General features: G+C 43.3%; 1 protein-coding gene across 2 annotated transcripts in view; it reads right to left on the bottom strand.

The window, feature by feature from the left end:
- GRM4 (glutamate metabotropic receptor 4) overlaps window positions 1-18,208 on the bottom strand; it is a 296,392-nt gene that overhangs the window by 81,113 nt on the left and 197,071 nt on the right. For both annotated transcript variants that reach the window (XM_081010048.1, XM_081010049.1), the window contains exons 5-6: window positions 14,447-14,601; window positions 6,814-6,954 (exon numbers count right to left, since the gene is read on the bottom strand). In XM_081010048.1, the coding sequence (XP_080866174.1) occupies window positions 6,814-6,954; window positions 14,447-14,601 (296 nt within the window). The remainder of the gene's footprint in view (window positions 1-6,813; window positions 6,955-14,446; window positions 14,602-18,208) is intronic.

Here is an 18,208-nt window from a genome sequence, read left to right as displayed (position 1 = left end):
GCCCAAAGATGGAACAGGGATTCTTACAGCAGGCAGCAGGTAACCTACAGCCCCACCACGTCTCTGCCTGAAAGCCCAGACACCTTTATCTGTCTTTGCCCAGCGGGAGGCAAGCAGTAAATCTCTCCCATCTTTCAGTAAACATATCACCTCAACCACATGGCTGTCAAGAAGACAGATTCCCTGTGTGCCTTGTTTACTACTCTAATCCCTCCCAGTCAGTTTTAGTTCAAAATAGCAAAAAATACAGATGACCACATAATGACAGCAAAAATGGACCAGGGGCCGACACACACAGAAACAACCCCACACCCTTGTAATTTATAGTCATTACAAGACAGGAAAGGACAGCGAAAGGGAAACACTTTTGCAGCATTGTAACAAAGCTCCATGGTCCTGACCTGTGCAAGTTCAGTGACCATAGCATTCATAGTTACTCAACTATTGGAGATTTGCCTTCTATAGCCCCAGAACTATCACCCTTGAGAAGTTACAGGGGCTCTTGCACCCAGCAGAGCCACTAGTGTTGATGCCTTCCTTGGGCTTCCTGGGCCAGGTGGCTGGGTGCACAAACCACCTTTCTAAATTTTGCACAATGCCCCAGGGCCACAGTACTCATGGGCATTGTGGGACATGACAGGACAAAGCTATCCAGCACTATTGAGAGATAACCATGCACACAGGGCCAGGCAGCTGTGACCTGCCATTTATGACAAGACTGGCTGGGGCTGATGGGAGTTGTAGTCCAAAACATGAAACTGGACACCAAACTGGAGAAGGCTGATGCAGAGCTTTTGGCAAATTACTGGAAATGCTATGTGGTCAATTGCTAAGTTGGACTGAAACCTCCCTTGCAATGCCTTTTTGAGTCATGTAAAGGGGAAAGTGCAAAGGATATGCTTGGTGCTTTTAACCTCTGCACTCCCGTGGGCTCAAAAGTGAGCAAATCCATTGTTGTGCACTGCTCGTGAACAAGGTGCCTCTACCACAATCGCAGCTCCACACATTATTTCCAGCTGACATGAAAGTGTAGATTCTGTGACTTAGAAGAACACAGGGTCTCAAAGCACAGAAACATAAGTAATGGTTTTACATGCTTACATGAGCAGGGAGTGGATTTGTGAGTATTATTCGGAGAGGTGAAGCTAGTCCTGCTCAGTGCATGACCAATGTGAATCGTAGCAGGGAAGACTGGATACCCAGGGTGAATGGAGAGGGGTTCATTTCTACTCCCACCCTCTCTGATCTTAATAAAACTGTGCCTCTGATGTGAAATGACAGAAGCCCTGGTGCTGGGCACCTCTTGCCTGAAGCACCAATTAAAATATTTCACTCCATAAAAATATATAGCCTCATGCACAATACAGTGCAAAATTGTTCTTAAAGGGAGAAGGGAAAAACCCCCAGAGAAACTGGCTGCCATGTAAATGATACAAAGTCTTCAAGCCAGGAGTACAGAAAGTGACTGGGACCTCTCCTTTATCTTTGCGTTGTCACATCCACTCACCCTCCTCACCAGACACTGTGCCTCTGTGGAATTCATGGGTGCCACAGTCGCTCAGAGGAGAGTACGGAAAGAAGAACAGGGACAGAGCAACATACCTAGACCCAGAGCTGTTGCCCCTGCTTCTTCATCTCTTTTTCTCTTGCTCAGGGTATGTTCAGATGATGCTGTCGCTACTTAGCAGCCTGCTCTGCATTGCTTCTAACTTTGTGGAGAAGAAGACTTCAGGCCCAGAAGCTATGAGCCTTGTAACACTTCTTTCTTTGTCCTCCATGCCCATGTTCCTGTTTCCCCTAAGCAAGTGGTACTGCAACACGATGTTGCACTATGGAGTGCCTCTGTTGCAATGTGGAGGGCTTCTGTTCTGTTCCACCAAGCCATGCCTTTTCCCATGATACTCCATTACATTACTCCCCACCCCACTGCCTGTTTTCCTGTCTAACTCCCCCCTCATCCCCCCCCAAAGGAAAAACCAATCAGTGTTCTGGGCAACTGAGCATGTTCAGTCTTCATTAGACTGGTTTGAAAACACCGAGTTTGTTTCAGCAGTTTGCTGACACTTCTGCAGACCTTGAGGTTCCCCCAAGTCTACGGATATCTCATTCTTCTGTGTAGATAGAGCCATTTTGACGACACAAAAGATTGGCACTTGGAGACTGTGTTTGTGATGAAGATACTGGGTGAATAGTCTGCACAACAGCACCGCACAGATAGGATTCTGTTGTACAAGCAGAAACTTGCATACACAGATTTAAGAGATCTTATAGCAAAGAATACCAAGGCAGTGGTGAGAGTATGGGGCAGAAGCTGGGATGGAAGGATTCAATCGGAGGGCAGCCAGCCAGATATGTAACAGAAAGAATATGTTTGTATTCAGCACTTATGAACAGAAGGCTCAAAATGATAGTAGACTCGAAGAAAGATGCATCCATGCCTTCAGAATAAACTAGTACTAATCCCTTTATTCTGTCTATCTATTTAATTGGCAATTTTCATCCTGCCCTTGGTTCAGTGCAATCAATGCTGTTTCCGTTCCACTTCAAATCAGCTTCCACTAAAACCTATATGGTTTGTCTCACTATCCTCTATGGCCAAAAAATAGGCAATTAATTTCAATGCATTTCGGTGGAAGGGAAACAGCAAAAACAATGCAGTAAATAACGTAATTATGCCACTGTGCACTGGAAAGAAAATTATAGTAAATACTGCTTATATTTGCTTGCGTGATATCTGTTCCTGACCTCTGATGAACATTGCAGAAATTTCTGCTCCCATTTCCAACAGGATTCTCTGACATCTCTAATATGAGTAACAACAAAAGAAAAAAGTATGGACTGTAGAGCAAAGCTCAACTTCTATGACTCTCATGTCTTTTGGTCTAGCTCTAGTGGATGGGGAAAACGCAGTGTGGTGTGGTGGTTAGTTTATCAAACTAGGACCTGGGAGTCCAGAGTTCAAATCCCCACATGGTCATGCAGCACACTATGCAACTATAGCCTGGGTAGCTCAGTTGGTTAGAGCATGGTGCTGATAACACCAAGGTTACAAGTTCGATTCCCATATGGGACAGCTGTGTATTCCTGCATTGCAGGGGTTGGACTAGATGATCCTCAGGGTTTCTTCCCACTCTACAGTTCTATGACCTCGGGCCAGTCACTGCCTCTCAGCCTAATCTACCTCACAGGGTTGTTGTGGGAGAGAACCACGTATGCCACTTTGATCTCACTGGATAAAAAGGTAGGATATGAACATGATGAATGGATGGATGGATGCTCCTTTGTGTATCTTGACAATACAGGCACATAGGAAGTGGCCTTATACCAACTAAGCCAGACCACTGGGTCCATCTAGAATAGTACTGTCCACACCAAGAGACAACAGCACTCTCGATTTTCAGACAGGGGACATTCCCAGCCCTACCTCAAGATGCCAGAGACTCAGCCCAGGACCTTCTGTTTACTAAGCAGATGCAGTACTACTGAGCTGCAACCATTCAAGGGAGTTTAAGCATGTACCTGTGACACCATTCTTGGTGTGCTCAAACACACACACACACATAGTTACAGGTAGGTAGTCGTGTTGGTCTGCCGTAGTCGAAACAAAATTAAAAAATTCCTCCCAGTAGCACCTTAGAGACCAACTAAGTTTGTTATTGGTATGAATTTTCGTGTGCATGCACACTTCTTCAGATACACTGAAACAGAAGTCACCAGACCCTTATATATGGTGGGAGGGTGGGGAGGAGTATTACTCAGAAGGGTGGTGGGAATGGGTGATTGGCCATTTACCAAACTTAAAACCATGGAGAGACCTGGCCTGAAGAGACACATTGGATTCTTATCTCATTATACATGATAAAGCTATTTTTAGCCATCTCATCCCTTGCTTTTTCCTGTAAGAGCAATTGCAGTCATAACAGTTGTCAACAGGTTTACCACACCTATCAGCCAATCACCCATTCCCACCACCCTTCTGAGTAATACCCCTCCCCACCCTCTCACTATATATAAGGGTCTAGTGACTTCTGTTTCAGTGTATCTGAAGAAGTGTGCATGCACACAAAAGCTCATACCAATAACAAACTTAGTTGGTGTCTAAGGTGCTACTGGAAGGAACTTTTTTATTTTGTTTTGACACACACACACAGAGAGAGAGAGCGCTACAAGCCTTCTATTCCTATTGTTGCTTTTATACAGATCCAGCATAATGAACATGCCAACATTCCCAGCTGAGGGCAAAGCACTAAACACGGAGTTGGTACCAAGCAGAGGGAGCTGGAGAGCTTCCCAACTGTCAGTTCCTGTTTCAGAGAAGAATCAAAGGCAGCAACATGGCAATAAGGATAGAAAGTGGGCTGATCTGAGAGGCTGTAAGAGGAAACCAAATGAAAGATTTCTAAAGCAGCCCCGAGTAACATGAATGCCTTGAATATTTTATATAATCACCGAATGGGGGCTGGGGAGACAGTGCCATGGCACAGGATCCCTACCCAGCACACAGCTCTATAACCTGCTGAAATGGATTTTCAAACAAATCATTTTTAAATGTGTGTTCTCAGGGGAGGAGAAAAAGGGGCGGAATGGGGGGAGAGAGAATACAGAGGGAAGAGTTACTGAGATAGATACGGCTGATGCCGCGATGGGGTAATGGAAATTTACGAGCAAACGAGGGAAGAATTAGTGTGGCGTGGAGAAGGGATGGATGGTAAATAATTCAACAGGAAATGAATGTGTGGTTGGAGGTGCATGTGGAAAGACAGCAAGGCAGAGGAGAGAGGAGAGAGGCACCCAAGGGGGCTTTGGAATGAGCCCAGTGGGTCATGAGATAAATGTGGGGTTGGCATTATTTAATGATCACAAAGAAGGCAAGGCATTTAGCTGCCTCGTTTGCTCATTTCTGTCATACCCCTTCAGGGCTTTCAGCACCCACTTTTGATTCCTGAGTCACAGCTCCTGGGTTTATATGCCAAAGAGGCGTAATCCCCCCAAACGTGCTTCTGTTCCACCATCCCTGATGTCAAACAGTTCTGCCAGTGCACATGATCTATAGCCCTGCCTTTGTGCTAAACAAGACCCACATGCAGGGCCGGCCCTACTGTTAGGCAGAATGAGGTGACTGCTTCAGACGGCAGGTGCTGGGATGCAGGGGTGGCAGCCCACAGCCATTCCTCCTGAACCTTCTGGCTGTAGCCTTCTGCGCAGAGCTCTATGTGCCATGGAGACTGTCCTGCACCCTCAAAGTTTCCCTGTGGCTCTCAGGTGTGATGCCGGACATAGGGACATAGGAAGCTGCCTTCTACTGACTCTATCTAGCTCAGTATTGTTTACACTGATTGGCAGCAGCTGCCTTGGATTTCAAACAGGAAGTCTTTCCCAGTCCGACTTGGAGATGTCAGGGATCAAACCAGAGACCTTCTGCATGCAAAACAGATGCTCTGCTGTTGAGCCATGGCCTTTACAGTGCACAGCCTGACTGCTAGTTTTAAAGGAGGATTAAGCTGCACTTCAGTCAGGTTCTGGATGTGAAATTTGCTGCCTAAGTCAGCAAAATGTCTTGAGCTGGCCCTGCCCACACAGCTACCTCAATCTTCTTCTGAGACAATCCTTTTCTTCCTCTCCTCCTTCCTCTCCCGCTGACGCACAGCAATTCTTCCTCCCCCAGAACATCCCTGACTACTGCAGACCCTGCCACTTTCCCAACACTGAAAAAACAATCTCAGTAAAGGATAGCAATAATTATATAGTGCTTTTAGATGTCCAAAGAAAGTTCAGAGGTCTGTAGCGATCGCTTGAGGAGCAGTTTGGGAAATTAGGTTGAAGATCCTCAAATGGATTTAGGAGCCATAGGATGACTACCCTTGTTTTTTAGCAGACCTGTAAGGTGGTTCAGTACTATTATCTGCATATTGCAGGTGGAAGGGAAGGCTAAGGTTGAGAGAAAGTCAAATACCAGGTGAGTTCATGGTAGAGGGAAATTAAAAGCAGGGAGAGGTGTCCTGATTCAGAATTCACTCATTTATTTATTTTCTCAAGTTTATATCCCACCCTTTCTCCCGAAGGAGTCCAGGGCAGCAGGTTACTATGACTCAGTCACTATGGTATACCAGCTCTGAGTGTTTCCACCCTGATCCCCATCTCAGTGCACCATCATTCCAGGCAACTTTGCTCCAGACAGGGCTGAATTTAGGTTTGATGAGGCCCTAAGCTACTGAAGGTAATGGGGCCCTTTATATGTCCAGCTGTCCTTTGTCAACCACAAATTGTGTTTTTTGTGTTGAATATATGCTATATGGTAATTTATGGACCTAACAGGTATCTAAAGCCATTGGCACATGTTGCCATGCAACCAGTCCATGCAGAATGTAGGCACCCTATATATAGAAATGAGCAAACCAGTGATATTTTAGGGAGCAGGCTAGCAGGCGGGGCCCATTACTTACATCATAGGAGCCTACACCACACAAAACACTGTTACATTATGTAGGTTTTATTTTATTTGGTTTTTAACTTATATTTTGGAAATGTACATCCAGGGTTTTTTCCCTTTAAATTTTTTTTTGGGGGGGGCCAAGAGAGTGGGGCCCTAAGCTATAGCCTGTTTAGCTTATATGTAAATTCGGCACTGGCTCCAGCTCATTCCCACATCTCTAGAAATTTACATCAAGATTTATCTCTCTCTCACGTCATGGCACTAGACGTCATATATGATCTGATAGTGTGTTCTCTTGTTACAAGCTTAGGAATGGGATCCTAGCCTGGTTCATCCACACATACCCTCCACTCCCCTCTCATCTGCCCACAGCATCTTACTTGTGCACTTCTTGAAGGCGCTGCCTTTCTTGAGAGCATGTCGGCTCAGCTTGCAGTGGAAGTTGTCCTCCCAAAATTCAGCAAACCAAATGTTACGACGGTTATTGTCCAGGGTCCTGCTGGAGAAATAGCGATCAAAACCTAAGAGGAAGAGGAAGAGAGAGGTGATAGAAACATGAGGAAGGTCTTGCAATCAAAACATATGAGACCTGCTGCAGCTGTAAAAGGAAGTCTGCCACTTTCAGTGTCTACAAAGGTGAAAGGGGCTTTTAAGCTATTGAAAACAAGTGTTCGGAAATGAATAGATAACGAAAGGGTGGATATTTATTGTGGAATGAGTGCTCTTCATGCTTGCAAATTTTGGTGGCGTCAAAATGCCAGTCTGTTTTTTCCTCCTCATTTAATATGGATTTCCCCTTTATTTAATCTGGTAAATTAAATAAAACCTGTTGCCAACAAACCATTTATGATAACTCGTTGAGCGGCTGCAATATTGAGTCTCCATCTGGAAGTACCCATAGAGATTCAAGGTACTGATGGTCAAAGTGGTTTATTTCCTGTTCACCTGCATGTGCTCATTCATAAGTCCAAGTTGCCCTATTTCTGCAGTAATCTGTGAATCTTTAATTTAGAAAACCGCATGAAAAATTCATATTTAAATTCACATTTTCTCATAAAATATGCATTTCTAAATATATTTTCTTTCAAAGTACACATTTCTAAATGTATTTTAGCCTAACTATGTGTTTTATGGACATTTTGGTATTTTTTTTAAACCAAGAACTGCATTGCAAAATTCAGAAAAGTAATGATGGTCCAATCTACACAACAATTCAGGAGGTGGGGATCAGGTCTGTTTATATTGGAATGTGCAAAGAACAACTTCTTCAAACACTGAGGACCTTTATAAAACTTCAGCTGAATATCCAATCCAATGATGCACAGGTTGAATGGTCAGTTCAAAATATAGATAGATATAGATATAGATATAGATATAGATATAGATATAGATATAGATATAGATATAGATATATAGATATCTTGAGAGGGCAGTGATTCTGAGTCACAGCTCCAGTGCTCAAAGCTGGATTTTCACTGTTTCAATGCCATCACACGACAGTTCTTTATAACCAGGTAAGCCCCTGTTTGGGCATTCTCCCCACTACTTATAATTATCATCATGAAAAGGGGTTAGCAAAGATAAAGTCCATTGACCCTGTGACAGACACCCCCACTTAAGCACTTTCTGAGAGTCCTCACTCCTGGGTTAGACTCTTGGACTAGCAATGGGGACACTCAGGTTCAAATCTCCACTTGGCCATGATCCCAGCCAGTCACAAACACTTAGCCCAATCCACCCCATAGGGTCGTTCTGAAAGCAAAATGGGAAGGGGGACCATATATGTGCCTTGAACTTGGGGGGGGGGGGGCAGAGCTGGGATATAAATGTAATAATAATATAATATTATATATACCCCCAGTGTAAATAATAATAATAATAATAATAATAATAATAATAATAATAATAATTTTATTTATATCCCGCCCATCTGGCTGGGTTTCCCCAGCCACTCTGGGTGGCTTCCAACAGAACACTAAAAACAGAATAAAACATCAAACATTAAAAACTTTCATTAAAAAAAATATGCAAATTTACTTAACCAATAAAGAAATTGGGAGGGGAACAGACCTGCACAAATGAGAAAGCAAGCAGAAAAGCAGAAGTGTTACCTTACAGTGCCCTAAGCTGAAATTGGTATACATTTAAAAGGCAAGTTAGTCACTTATAGCAATTGTTAAAGCAATTGTCCATTAGCTCCTCCACCAGCTTTGATCTTAAGCCAAAGCAAACAAGTTGAGGTTTCTGCACCCTCAAATCCAGGTGCACATGAGTTTCACAGCCTCAAGTCAAGCAAAGACTAACAGGCAGCCTGGAAAACACCTCTTTTTAAGGGAAAACAAGTGTGTGTGTGATGGGTGTGCCCCGATCCTGTCACTCTTGAAAACTGTTCTGCTCTGAGCCAATCTCCTGCAAGTTCCCACGATAGTAAAGTCTTAATTAACCATGCATATTTTAGTCACGCAGAACACAAACCTAATTTCCTTGGCATAAGTGGATGTCAGAGGGGGGTAAGGAAGAGACAGGAAAGATGGCGGCTTTGTGTCTCTCTCCCTGGGGTTCCATCTGGCGTAGCCTTATTAATTGAATGGATCCTTTAATAGGCTTGGGGCACTTGACAGCTCTTTCCTTTCTAATGAATGACACCTCTAGAAATGAAACTTTGGCCGTGAGCTAAATGTGGATGCACTTTGGTCAAGTATACGAAAAACTGTGCTAATAACTAGCTGAGAACTCGATAATAGGGTAGCTTGTGAGTGTGCGCAAACCTCACAGGACGCTCTTGCAATCTCTGGCTCTAACCTTCTGCCCCACCACCACCCCCTGCTAAGGATTCAGTGGTCTCAGTCATAAAGATTTGTTGCCATGCCTTTACGGTTTACCTCAGGGGTAGGGAACCTCAGGCCTAGAGGCTGAATTCAGCTCTCCAGGCCTCTCTACCTGGCCCTCAGAATTCTCCCAAGACTGTATCCCACACTCGGGCTGCTTCATACCCCAAGTGTTTGTCCCTGACTGGAATGTGCCCTTGAGGAAGAGAAGAGTATAGGTTGCTACTAGTCACAACTCTGCCTCCACAGTTGGAGGGCTTCTGAATACCAGTTGGTGGAAACCACAGAAGAGGGCTCTTGGGCTCAAATCCTGCTTGTGGTTTCCCACAAACATCTGTGAGAACAGGATGCTGGCCTAGGTGGGCCATTGCCTGATCCAACAGGTTCTTCTTACGATCTTAACTCCAATAATGGTTCTTGGTTTTCTAGATAAATGACAGAGAGGGCTGTGAGAGTGTGTACAGAAACCAATCTACTAGACTAGTCTACTGGACATTTGTGGTTCCACCGCCTTTTGCCTATGGTTCCACCCACCACTGACTCGTGGTGCTTGAAATGCCCTTGTCCAGAAGGGAATACAGAAGGGAAAGGGCTCCCAACCCCTAATATAACAATGTTTGCAGGCCTTTTCCTGAAGCAGCTTACAGGATCTTTTGAATTGGTGGGATTTGCATTTTGAGTTCTGTGAGCAACCTGCATAAATTGATCAAAGAGTATTGTGACACCTGGAAGACTAAGAAATCTCTTGTCAAGGTACTGACAGACAAGGAATGTCCAGAGGAGAGAATTACTGTATTTTTTGCACCATAACACTCACTTTTTTCCTCCTAGAAAGTAAGGGGAAATGTCTGTGCGTGTTATGGAGCGAATGCCTGCGGGTGGTGGTGGGGATCTGCTGCAGTCGTGAGCAGAGGATCCATGGTTCCCCTTCCTTCCCTCCTCCGTGGTTACAAAGCATGGATCCACATGGATCCTCAGGATTTTTGCATTGGGCTACTCCAAACTCACTGTCAGATCACATGTCTGTGGCCACAGCATGGACCACAAAAATCATATATCCACTATTTCGTTTAGAATATTTTTTTTCTTGTTTTCCTCCTCTAAAAACTATGTGCGTGTTATGGTCTGGTGCATGTTATAGAGCGAAAAATATGGTAACTCTATTGTCAAAAATACGCTTACAAGTTAGGGAAAGGCATGTCCATCAGGCCCATGCCTCTCAGCTGCTCCTAGATGTGCAACAAATGAGGCAGTTGCTGCAACAGAGAGGCCCTGACCCCAGCTTATGTATCTCCCCCATCTGAGCTGCACGCAAGCAGGCAAAATCTCCACTTGCATATAACTTTTTGGTCCTCCCACTTCAATCCTATTCTGGTCCTGAGAGACAGTGGAGTAGGAGAAGTGCAACAGGAGGAGGAGGTGTGGCAGCTGTTGATTCTACATGAGCTTCACCTGTCTCTAGCTCCTCCTGCACTTGTTCTTCACTTTTCAATCCTGCAGCTTCTTCTGCCTCTGCCTCTTGCCTCCTGGTTGTTACAGGTTCCCCTGGATCACTGATCCCTTCTTCCAAGCCAGTCTCTAACCCCACTTCTCCGAGTGTCCATTGTCCATTCATCAGAATCCAGCCACCATTCCTCAGTTTCCAGCCAGTCCCTGTCCAGCTTTTGTGGACTCAAGCCACTGAATCCCTTTCATCTTTTTAGGAAGACCATAGGCTTTCAAAGAACACCTTGCTGGTGCAGATCGTGCCAATGGTGTCTGTGTATGTGCCAGCACACACATAAATCAAACTGATGCAAACATTGCAAGTCTGGATTAATCTAGTGAGTTCCAGTAGTCAAAGCCCACACAAGGAAAGCAATGAGGCCTTTCCCCACCCTCACATCTACTCGTGCCCTCCACTCTCAAATTGGCTCAGGTAGGGTGCAGGGATCAAGAGAACACCCAGAACAGCATGCAGGGGGATGAAATTTTTTTGGTGGGGGTTGTTGCTCCATCTAGCAAATTCATGCCAATGGAACTATTCCTCCCTCAGAAAAAAATATGCCTTTCTAAAAATATTCTTTTTCAAACTCATGAAGATGGTGAATTTCAGTCCTTGTCTGAAGAGTATTTGGCAAAATGCCACCCCAAAACTTCAGTATCTGTGGATTTGGGGCACATTTATGGATCAAGTTTAAATATTGTTTAATAGTCTTTTAATTTGGTCCCTTCACTTTCCTGTCCTCCTCTTTAGCCTGCCATTCCTTCATTGACCAATATGAACTTACAATAGAGTATTACTGAATATTAAGCTTGCTGAAATTTCTTGTTGAATAATTTGTGGTTGTTGTTGTTGTGTGTTTAATGAGCCCTTCCTGGAGGAGTTCAGTGCTATCCTAGAGATTATTCCCAGTTTTGCTACCCACAAAAAGCATGGAGAACCTGAGGTCATGTTCACTTAGTACTCTAGATACACCCATTTTCTTGACAAGCAAAGAACATATTTCTTCTTGGTGTCTATACAGTGGTTAGAAGCTGGCTGACATGAGAAGCAAAGGGGAAATACCTTGGTCTGAAGAAAAAAATACTGCTGAAGGTCAGCAAGAGAATTTCAGTAAGTTGTTAGGGCACTATGAAATGTATATCAGGTACATCCATCTTTCACAAAAGTTAGATGCTTGCTAAATATTTAGATTATGGAAGGTAAGAGAATAACACAGGAAGGAACTATGGGAATGGGGTTGTTGAATGGGCCAGAATGCAACAATGACATGACACAGTTAAGGATGCACACGTCTGTCTATTTCTGGCCTGTGACATTTTTTCTTATTTTACTCCTAATTATAGTCAATCCTGTTTCTACATTAATCTACATTTTTTTTTAAAAAAAAAAATCATATTGGTATCCATATTTAAATGTGTACTGTACTTGCATGACAACATTTGGAGAAATATAAGATTTCATGGATTTTAATACTTCCAATCTCTGCATTAGGCCAAGGGTTACAGATTGGGTTATTTTGCATAGGAATTTTAAAAGATCTAATTCACCAACCACCCCTATTTGAAGCAACTTCATAATGGATAAGAGTTTACTGAGAACATATCCCATTTGACCCGTTTGTTATAATGAGGTTCACATAGGAGAATTTATCTGTGGGTTGTGTCCATTGACAAATTCAGCATCAATGAAGATATCCAAGTGATATTTGAACTCCTTGCAGTAGAAAGAACTGACCTTTGAAGAAACTTCAAGGGGAAAATGCTCAAGGTGTTATAAAGGATACCCAGAAAAACATGACCATTTCTAAAGCATTAATATATACCCCGAACACCCAACTGAAGATTATCATTTTCAGTAGATGTATGCCATGACTCCTTTCAATTAAGCATGCATTAAAAGGAAGAAGGAAAATGCTACTCCGGGTGAAGGAAACATTTAAAGAGACCTAGAAAAGTCCTTGCAATAATTAGTGGCAGGACTGGGCTGGGAAAGAGAAAGCAGACTGATGTTTAATAATGGCTTGGGCATATTGGCCAAAGAGCTATGAGAAGCTCTCTCCTGAAATTGTGACCCATTTATCTAAGTGCTGTGATGGGAGCCTCACCCGCAGATCTAGCCCTGAGAGCATCCTGCAAAATTGAAAAGAGAAAATGCATCTGCATGAAAAATGTATAGTGGCATTGGGACATTGAGGATCAAAGTTTTCGATAAACAGTTAATTTAAAGAAAGAAAGAAAAGGAATGCAACAAGGGGCATTCTATCCTGCTTTTCTTCCATTGCAGAACTCAAAGCACCATAGATGGTGTTCCCAGCTGTCACTCATCGAGACACTGAGCAGACTCAAACATGCTGAGCTTCAGCAGGTGGTTCCATTGTGTATGCAGGCATATATGTATTTGAAAATGTATATACTGCCCATTGCCAAAGGGCCACAGGATGGTATACTGCATAAAAACAACATAAGATCCATACAGCATAAGAATGTAAAAAAGAAAAATATTTCAGCACTTCTAGTAATAAAATCAGCATTGTCAAACTAGTCATAAATAAATACAATAAAAAAAATTCCTTCCAGTCACACCTTAGAGACCAACTAAGTTTGTTATTGGTATGAGCTTTCGTGTGCATGCACACTTCTTCAGATACACTGCATGCACACGGAATATCATACCAATAACAAACTTAGTTGGTCTCTAAGGTGCTACTGGAAGGAATTTTTTTTTATTTTGTTTCAACTATGGCAGACCAACACGGCTACCTACCTGTAACTATAAATAAATACAATCACAGTCCCCATCAACTGAGAACCTGCAGGAAGATGTGCGCCTTCACCTGTTTCCTAAAAGAAAACAATGATGTGGCTGTACACATTTCCATGGGGCCCTTCATTTTGCATGTGGATCACAAACTGGCCTCACTAAATGACCTTTCTCTTGTTCTCACCACCTTCACAGGTACTGAGAGAGGGCCTTCTCAGTGGCTGCTCCCAGATACTGGAACTCCCTTCCATGGGAAGGTAGGCTGGTCTCCTCCCTGATATTGGTTCACCAGCAGGCAAATATTTCTTTGTTTAGGACTTTGACCACTAACTGGCTGTTGTGGCAGAGTCTTCTAATCACTGGTGCTGTATATTTTCTCCTCCTCTTCCTGTGTCTTCAAATGGTTTCTAAGCTATTTGGATTCAGTGTTGCTTTTAATATGGGGTGTGTGTGTGTGTGTGTGTGTGTGTGTGTGTGTGTGTGTACTGATTGAAGGTTTGTTTTTAAGCTGAATCTGTTTTTAATGCATACCACCTTGGGCCCTACAGGGGGGAGGAAGATGGGATATAAACAATAAATAAATAAACAAATTAATGTGGACAATTGCGCTCTCAAAGCCTCACACATAGGCTTTCATGCAGCCAGGACACCATGCAATCAGGAATTCTGATTGCATGAAAGCTGATCATGAATATGCTTTGACTGTGTGGAAGTCCAGGTGATGGTGTCCATGGTGCACCTGATTCCAGAGATGGGACCAGCCAGGCAACACCATTCCTTAGGAAATATATGGAGCACCCTTCAGATGATTAGCACATGAAGGAGCTTCTAACAGGAGAAAACAACAACTGTGCAGTTCACACAACAATGGCAAATGTCTTTCTGCACCAACCCTGAGAAGCAACCAGCTGACATTGTTGAGCAAACTGCTAGACATACCTCTAACAGATGCCCTCTTGGGCAAGATGGTGACGGTTCCTTCAGCCACCTCTTCTAGATCTCTCACGGGGGCAATTTTGGAACCCCAGCTGTCAGAGCCAATCCAGATGAAGTGCCCAGTCTGATTGGCCCTCTTTGCTGCCATCAACACATTCCTGAAGAGAAAAGAGCAAAGTACCAGTTCATAGAATCACCTTTGCCTTTGTGTTCAGGTTAATGCACACCTCACAACGAAAGGGCGGGAGCGCAGTGACCACACTGAATACACTGCATTCACTGACTTTATGTGCCCAGTCACACCCAAAGGTTGTGCATCCAACTGCCGATTACCACTGCACAACATATATTTGCTACATTCACTCATCCTTAGAGCTTCAGATAAATGTGGATCCCAACACAGATTCTGTATTAAGTTTTAACTGGCCATCTCATTTCTTCTCTCTCTTCAAAACAAACCTAGAAGAATCTGTTCAGCCCATTCCTCATAAACCAGAAGTGCAGTAGTTCCCACCTGACAGACCTAAATTACATACCTTTAGGTGCCAGGTGAAAACACTCCTTTTATCCCAGGCATTTGACTAGTTAAACAATGTATGGCCTTTTAAAATGGGGGGGGGTATTGTTTTGTTTATCATGTTATGTCTTTTTGTGTTTTTATACTATAAACTGCCCTGTGATCCTTAAATGAAGGGCAGTATATAATATCAATAAATAATAAATAAAATAAAATTAGCTGGGTTGCTGGAAAAAAAAACTTGTGGGAAACCAGGAGTGGGACTTAGGAGCTTGGTTCTGGTACAAATTCCTGGGCTGATCTTGTATTCAGAGGCACCTTATTTCTTAACTTTGGGGTGGGGGAGGGAGGATAAGGAATTTAGCATGACCCACAGAAGTGCAAGAGAAGGGATGGAGAGAGATGGAGACCCTGCCTTAAGATCAGTCAGAGGGAGCTGAGACCCTCAGGAATACAACAAATAAAGCAACAAATGTTACTTCTGTAATCAAGGCTGATTGATGTTCTGCAATGTTTAATTTGATCAGTTACCGGTTCTTAGATTTCTTTCTTTCTTTATTGAAGTGCATGTACGATTTCATAAGATTACTTCAACGGCACTGAATGTGACAGCTTATAATGCTATTGTTTTCAAATTAAATAAGCAGATGTAAAAATGAACCTGAGAAATAAATGAGCAGTATTCTGAGAGCCTTGAGCTGCATTACTCACCTACACACACTTCTGAGTCCCTGGCCTTAGGTTAGAAAGAAGAAGAAGAAGAAGAAGAAGAAGAAGAAGAAAAGCAGAAGGCTATGAATGAAGAGGATGGGACTGAAATTGGTAGTGAGTGTATAGCACCTGAGCTAGTAAAGGAGCAAAACAAAGAAAAGGGTGTTTGGCAGATCAATGGAGACTTTGTCAATAGCAAGGTTGATTAAAAAACAATTAAGGTAGTGACAGCAAGACTTGAATGACAGACATGCCAGAGCCCTAAGGGAAAGAGAAGTATTTTTGGAATGCAGGGGGAGGGGAAATAAATTGAATCAGACAAGGGGAAAGAGCAAATGTGGTAGTGATCTGGATAAAAGAAAGAGAGAGATCATGGCAGTTATTGTGCAGTGAGCCTAGCTCCAATTGAGCTCCAGCTCTTCTTACTACGCCATCAATTATTTCTATTACAGCAGCACCTCAAAAAACCATTGTATTGTGTTGTGACACTTAATAAAAGCTATTCATTGGCCTGATGAACCTACAGTGTGTGGGTGGGAGAAAGAATAGAGGCAAGGAAGTGGACTGGAATTGCTCAAGGTCACCTAGTAGGTCAGTGTTGCAGTCGAAAACTGAAATGGTCAAGTGTAAGGCAGGCCTTCTAACACCAAGTCACAAAACTGTTGGGCAGATTAGACGGAAAAACATTTGAAAGGACATAAGAAAAGTCTCCAAGTCTAGATCAATGGCCCACCTAGTCCAGAATCCTGTTCTCACAGTGACCTGTGTGTGGGGAAACCTGCAAGCAAATCTACACACTTCTGAGGTTTCCAGCAACTGGAATTAAGAAGCATTACTCATCCAGCCATGAAGGTGCAGGTTATTGTGGCAAGTAACCATTATCTTATCCTTCATGAATTTGTCAAATCCTCTTTTAAAGTCATCCACATTGGTGGCCATCGCTGCCTCCAGTGGATGTGAGTATCATAGCTTAACTACATGCTTGTTGGAGAAGTACTTTCTTTTATCTGTCCTAAAACTTCCAATATTCAGCTTAGTGTTCATAGAATCATAGAATCTTAGAGTTGGAAGGAACCCAAGGTTCATCTAGTCCAACCCCCTGCAATGCAGGAATATCAGCTAAAGCATCGATGACAGGTGGCCACCCAACCACTGTTTAAAAACTTCGAAGGAAGGGGAGTCCACCACCTCTCGTGGGAGCCTGTTCCGCTGCCAAACAGCTCTTACTGTCAGAAAGTTTTTCCGAATGTTTAGTCGGAATCTCCTTTCTTGCAACTTGAAGCCACTGGTTCGAGTCCTACCCTCGAAACAAGCATGCTCCCTCCTCCATGTGACAGCCCTTAAGATATTTGAAGATGGCTATCATAGCTTCTCTCTGTCTCTTCTTTTCCAGGCTAAACATACCTAGCTCCTTCAAGCGCTCCTCATAAGGTTTAGTTTCCAGACCCTTGATCATCTTGGTTGCCCTCCTCTGTACACGTTCCAGCTCGTCAACATCCTTCTTAAATTGTGGTGCCCAGAATTGGACACAGTATTCCAAGTGTGGTCTGACTAAAGCAGAGATGGGGGAAAATCTTTCTTTATCGATTTTCTCCATGACATGCATAATTCTGTAAACTTCCATCTCTGTAAGTAAGTTACATGTATATTTTGAATGTATTTTTCTCTGAAGAGGCACATTCCTAGATGTATTTTATTGCAAAATATGAGTTTCAAAATGCAGTTGGTACATTTTTTTATCCAAGGACTGTGTTGCAAAATTCCATTTCAGGGAAGTGCAGGTCAGATCAGATTCTCACTAAAACTGAAGAGGATAAAATTTGAGGAGAGTGCTGAGAATGCTCTCATGTTGCGCTTGTGGGTTTCTCTTAGGCATCTGCCTGACCACTGCGAGAACAGGAAGCTGGACTAGATGGGCCTTGGGGTCTGATCCAGCAGGGCTCTTCTTAAATTTGTCAAGCATCCCTAAACCCAGCACATAACAGCTGCCAAGATGAGACCGTGATTTTGCCAGCATTAAAGTAGAGTTCAATGGGTTGCTCAGATGAAAGTCTCACAGAGTTGAGCAGCCTGGATATGTTCCACCAGTCATTCCCCAAACCCTCACTCCCTCTCTCAGCTTGTGTAAATCAGCACATCTCCACTAAAGACAATGGATCAGAGCTGCAGACAACAGAAAACACTATTTTTCAGTGCTTTACACCTCTGGGTTTTTTTATTGAACTGAATTTTTATCCCATCATTCCTCCAAGGAGCTCAGTGTGTGTGTGTGTGTGTGTGTGTGTGTGTGTGTGTACATGCTCCTCTTTTTTATCTTCACAGCACCGTGCAAAGTAGGTTGGGCTGAGAAAGAGATTGGCTCAGGACCACCCACTGAGCTTCTCAGCTATGGGGAAATTTGAATATGAGGAAAACAGCAGTGACAGAAATACTTGGGATGCTTTACATCACACAAGAACAAAGCTGTACTAACAAAAGAGTTGCATCTACAGGCCAGGTGATCTGAGAAGGGTGAACCATTTTCAAGGTTCTGGAGA

Source organism: Podarcis pityusensis, assembly GCF_964106645.2.
Source record: "Podarcis pityusensis genome assembly, chromosome: 6".
NCBI classification, from domain to species: Eukaryota; Metazoa; Chordata; class Lepidosauria; order Squamata; family Lacertidae; genus Podarcis; species Podarcis pityusensis.
The sequence above is the reverse complement of the archived record's forward strand: the minus strand, read 5'-3'. Positions and strand labels throughout refer to the sequence as shown.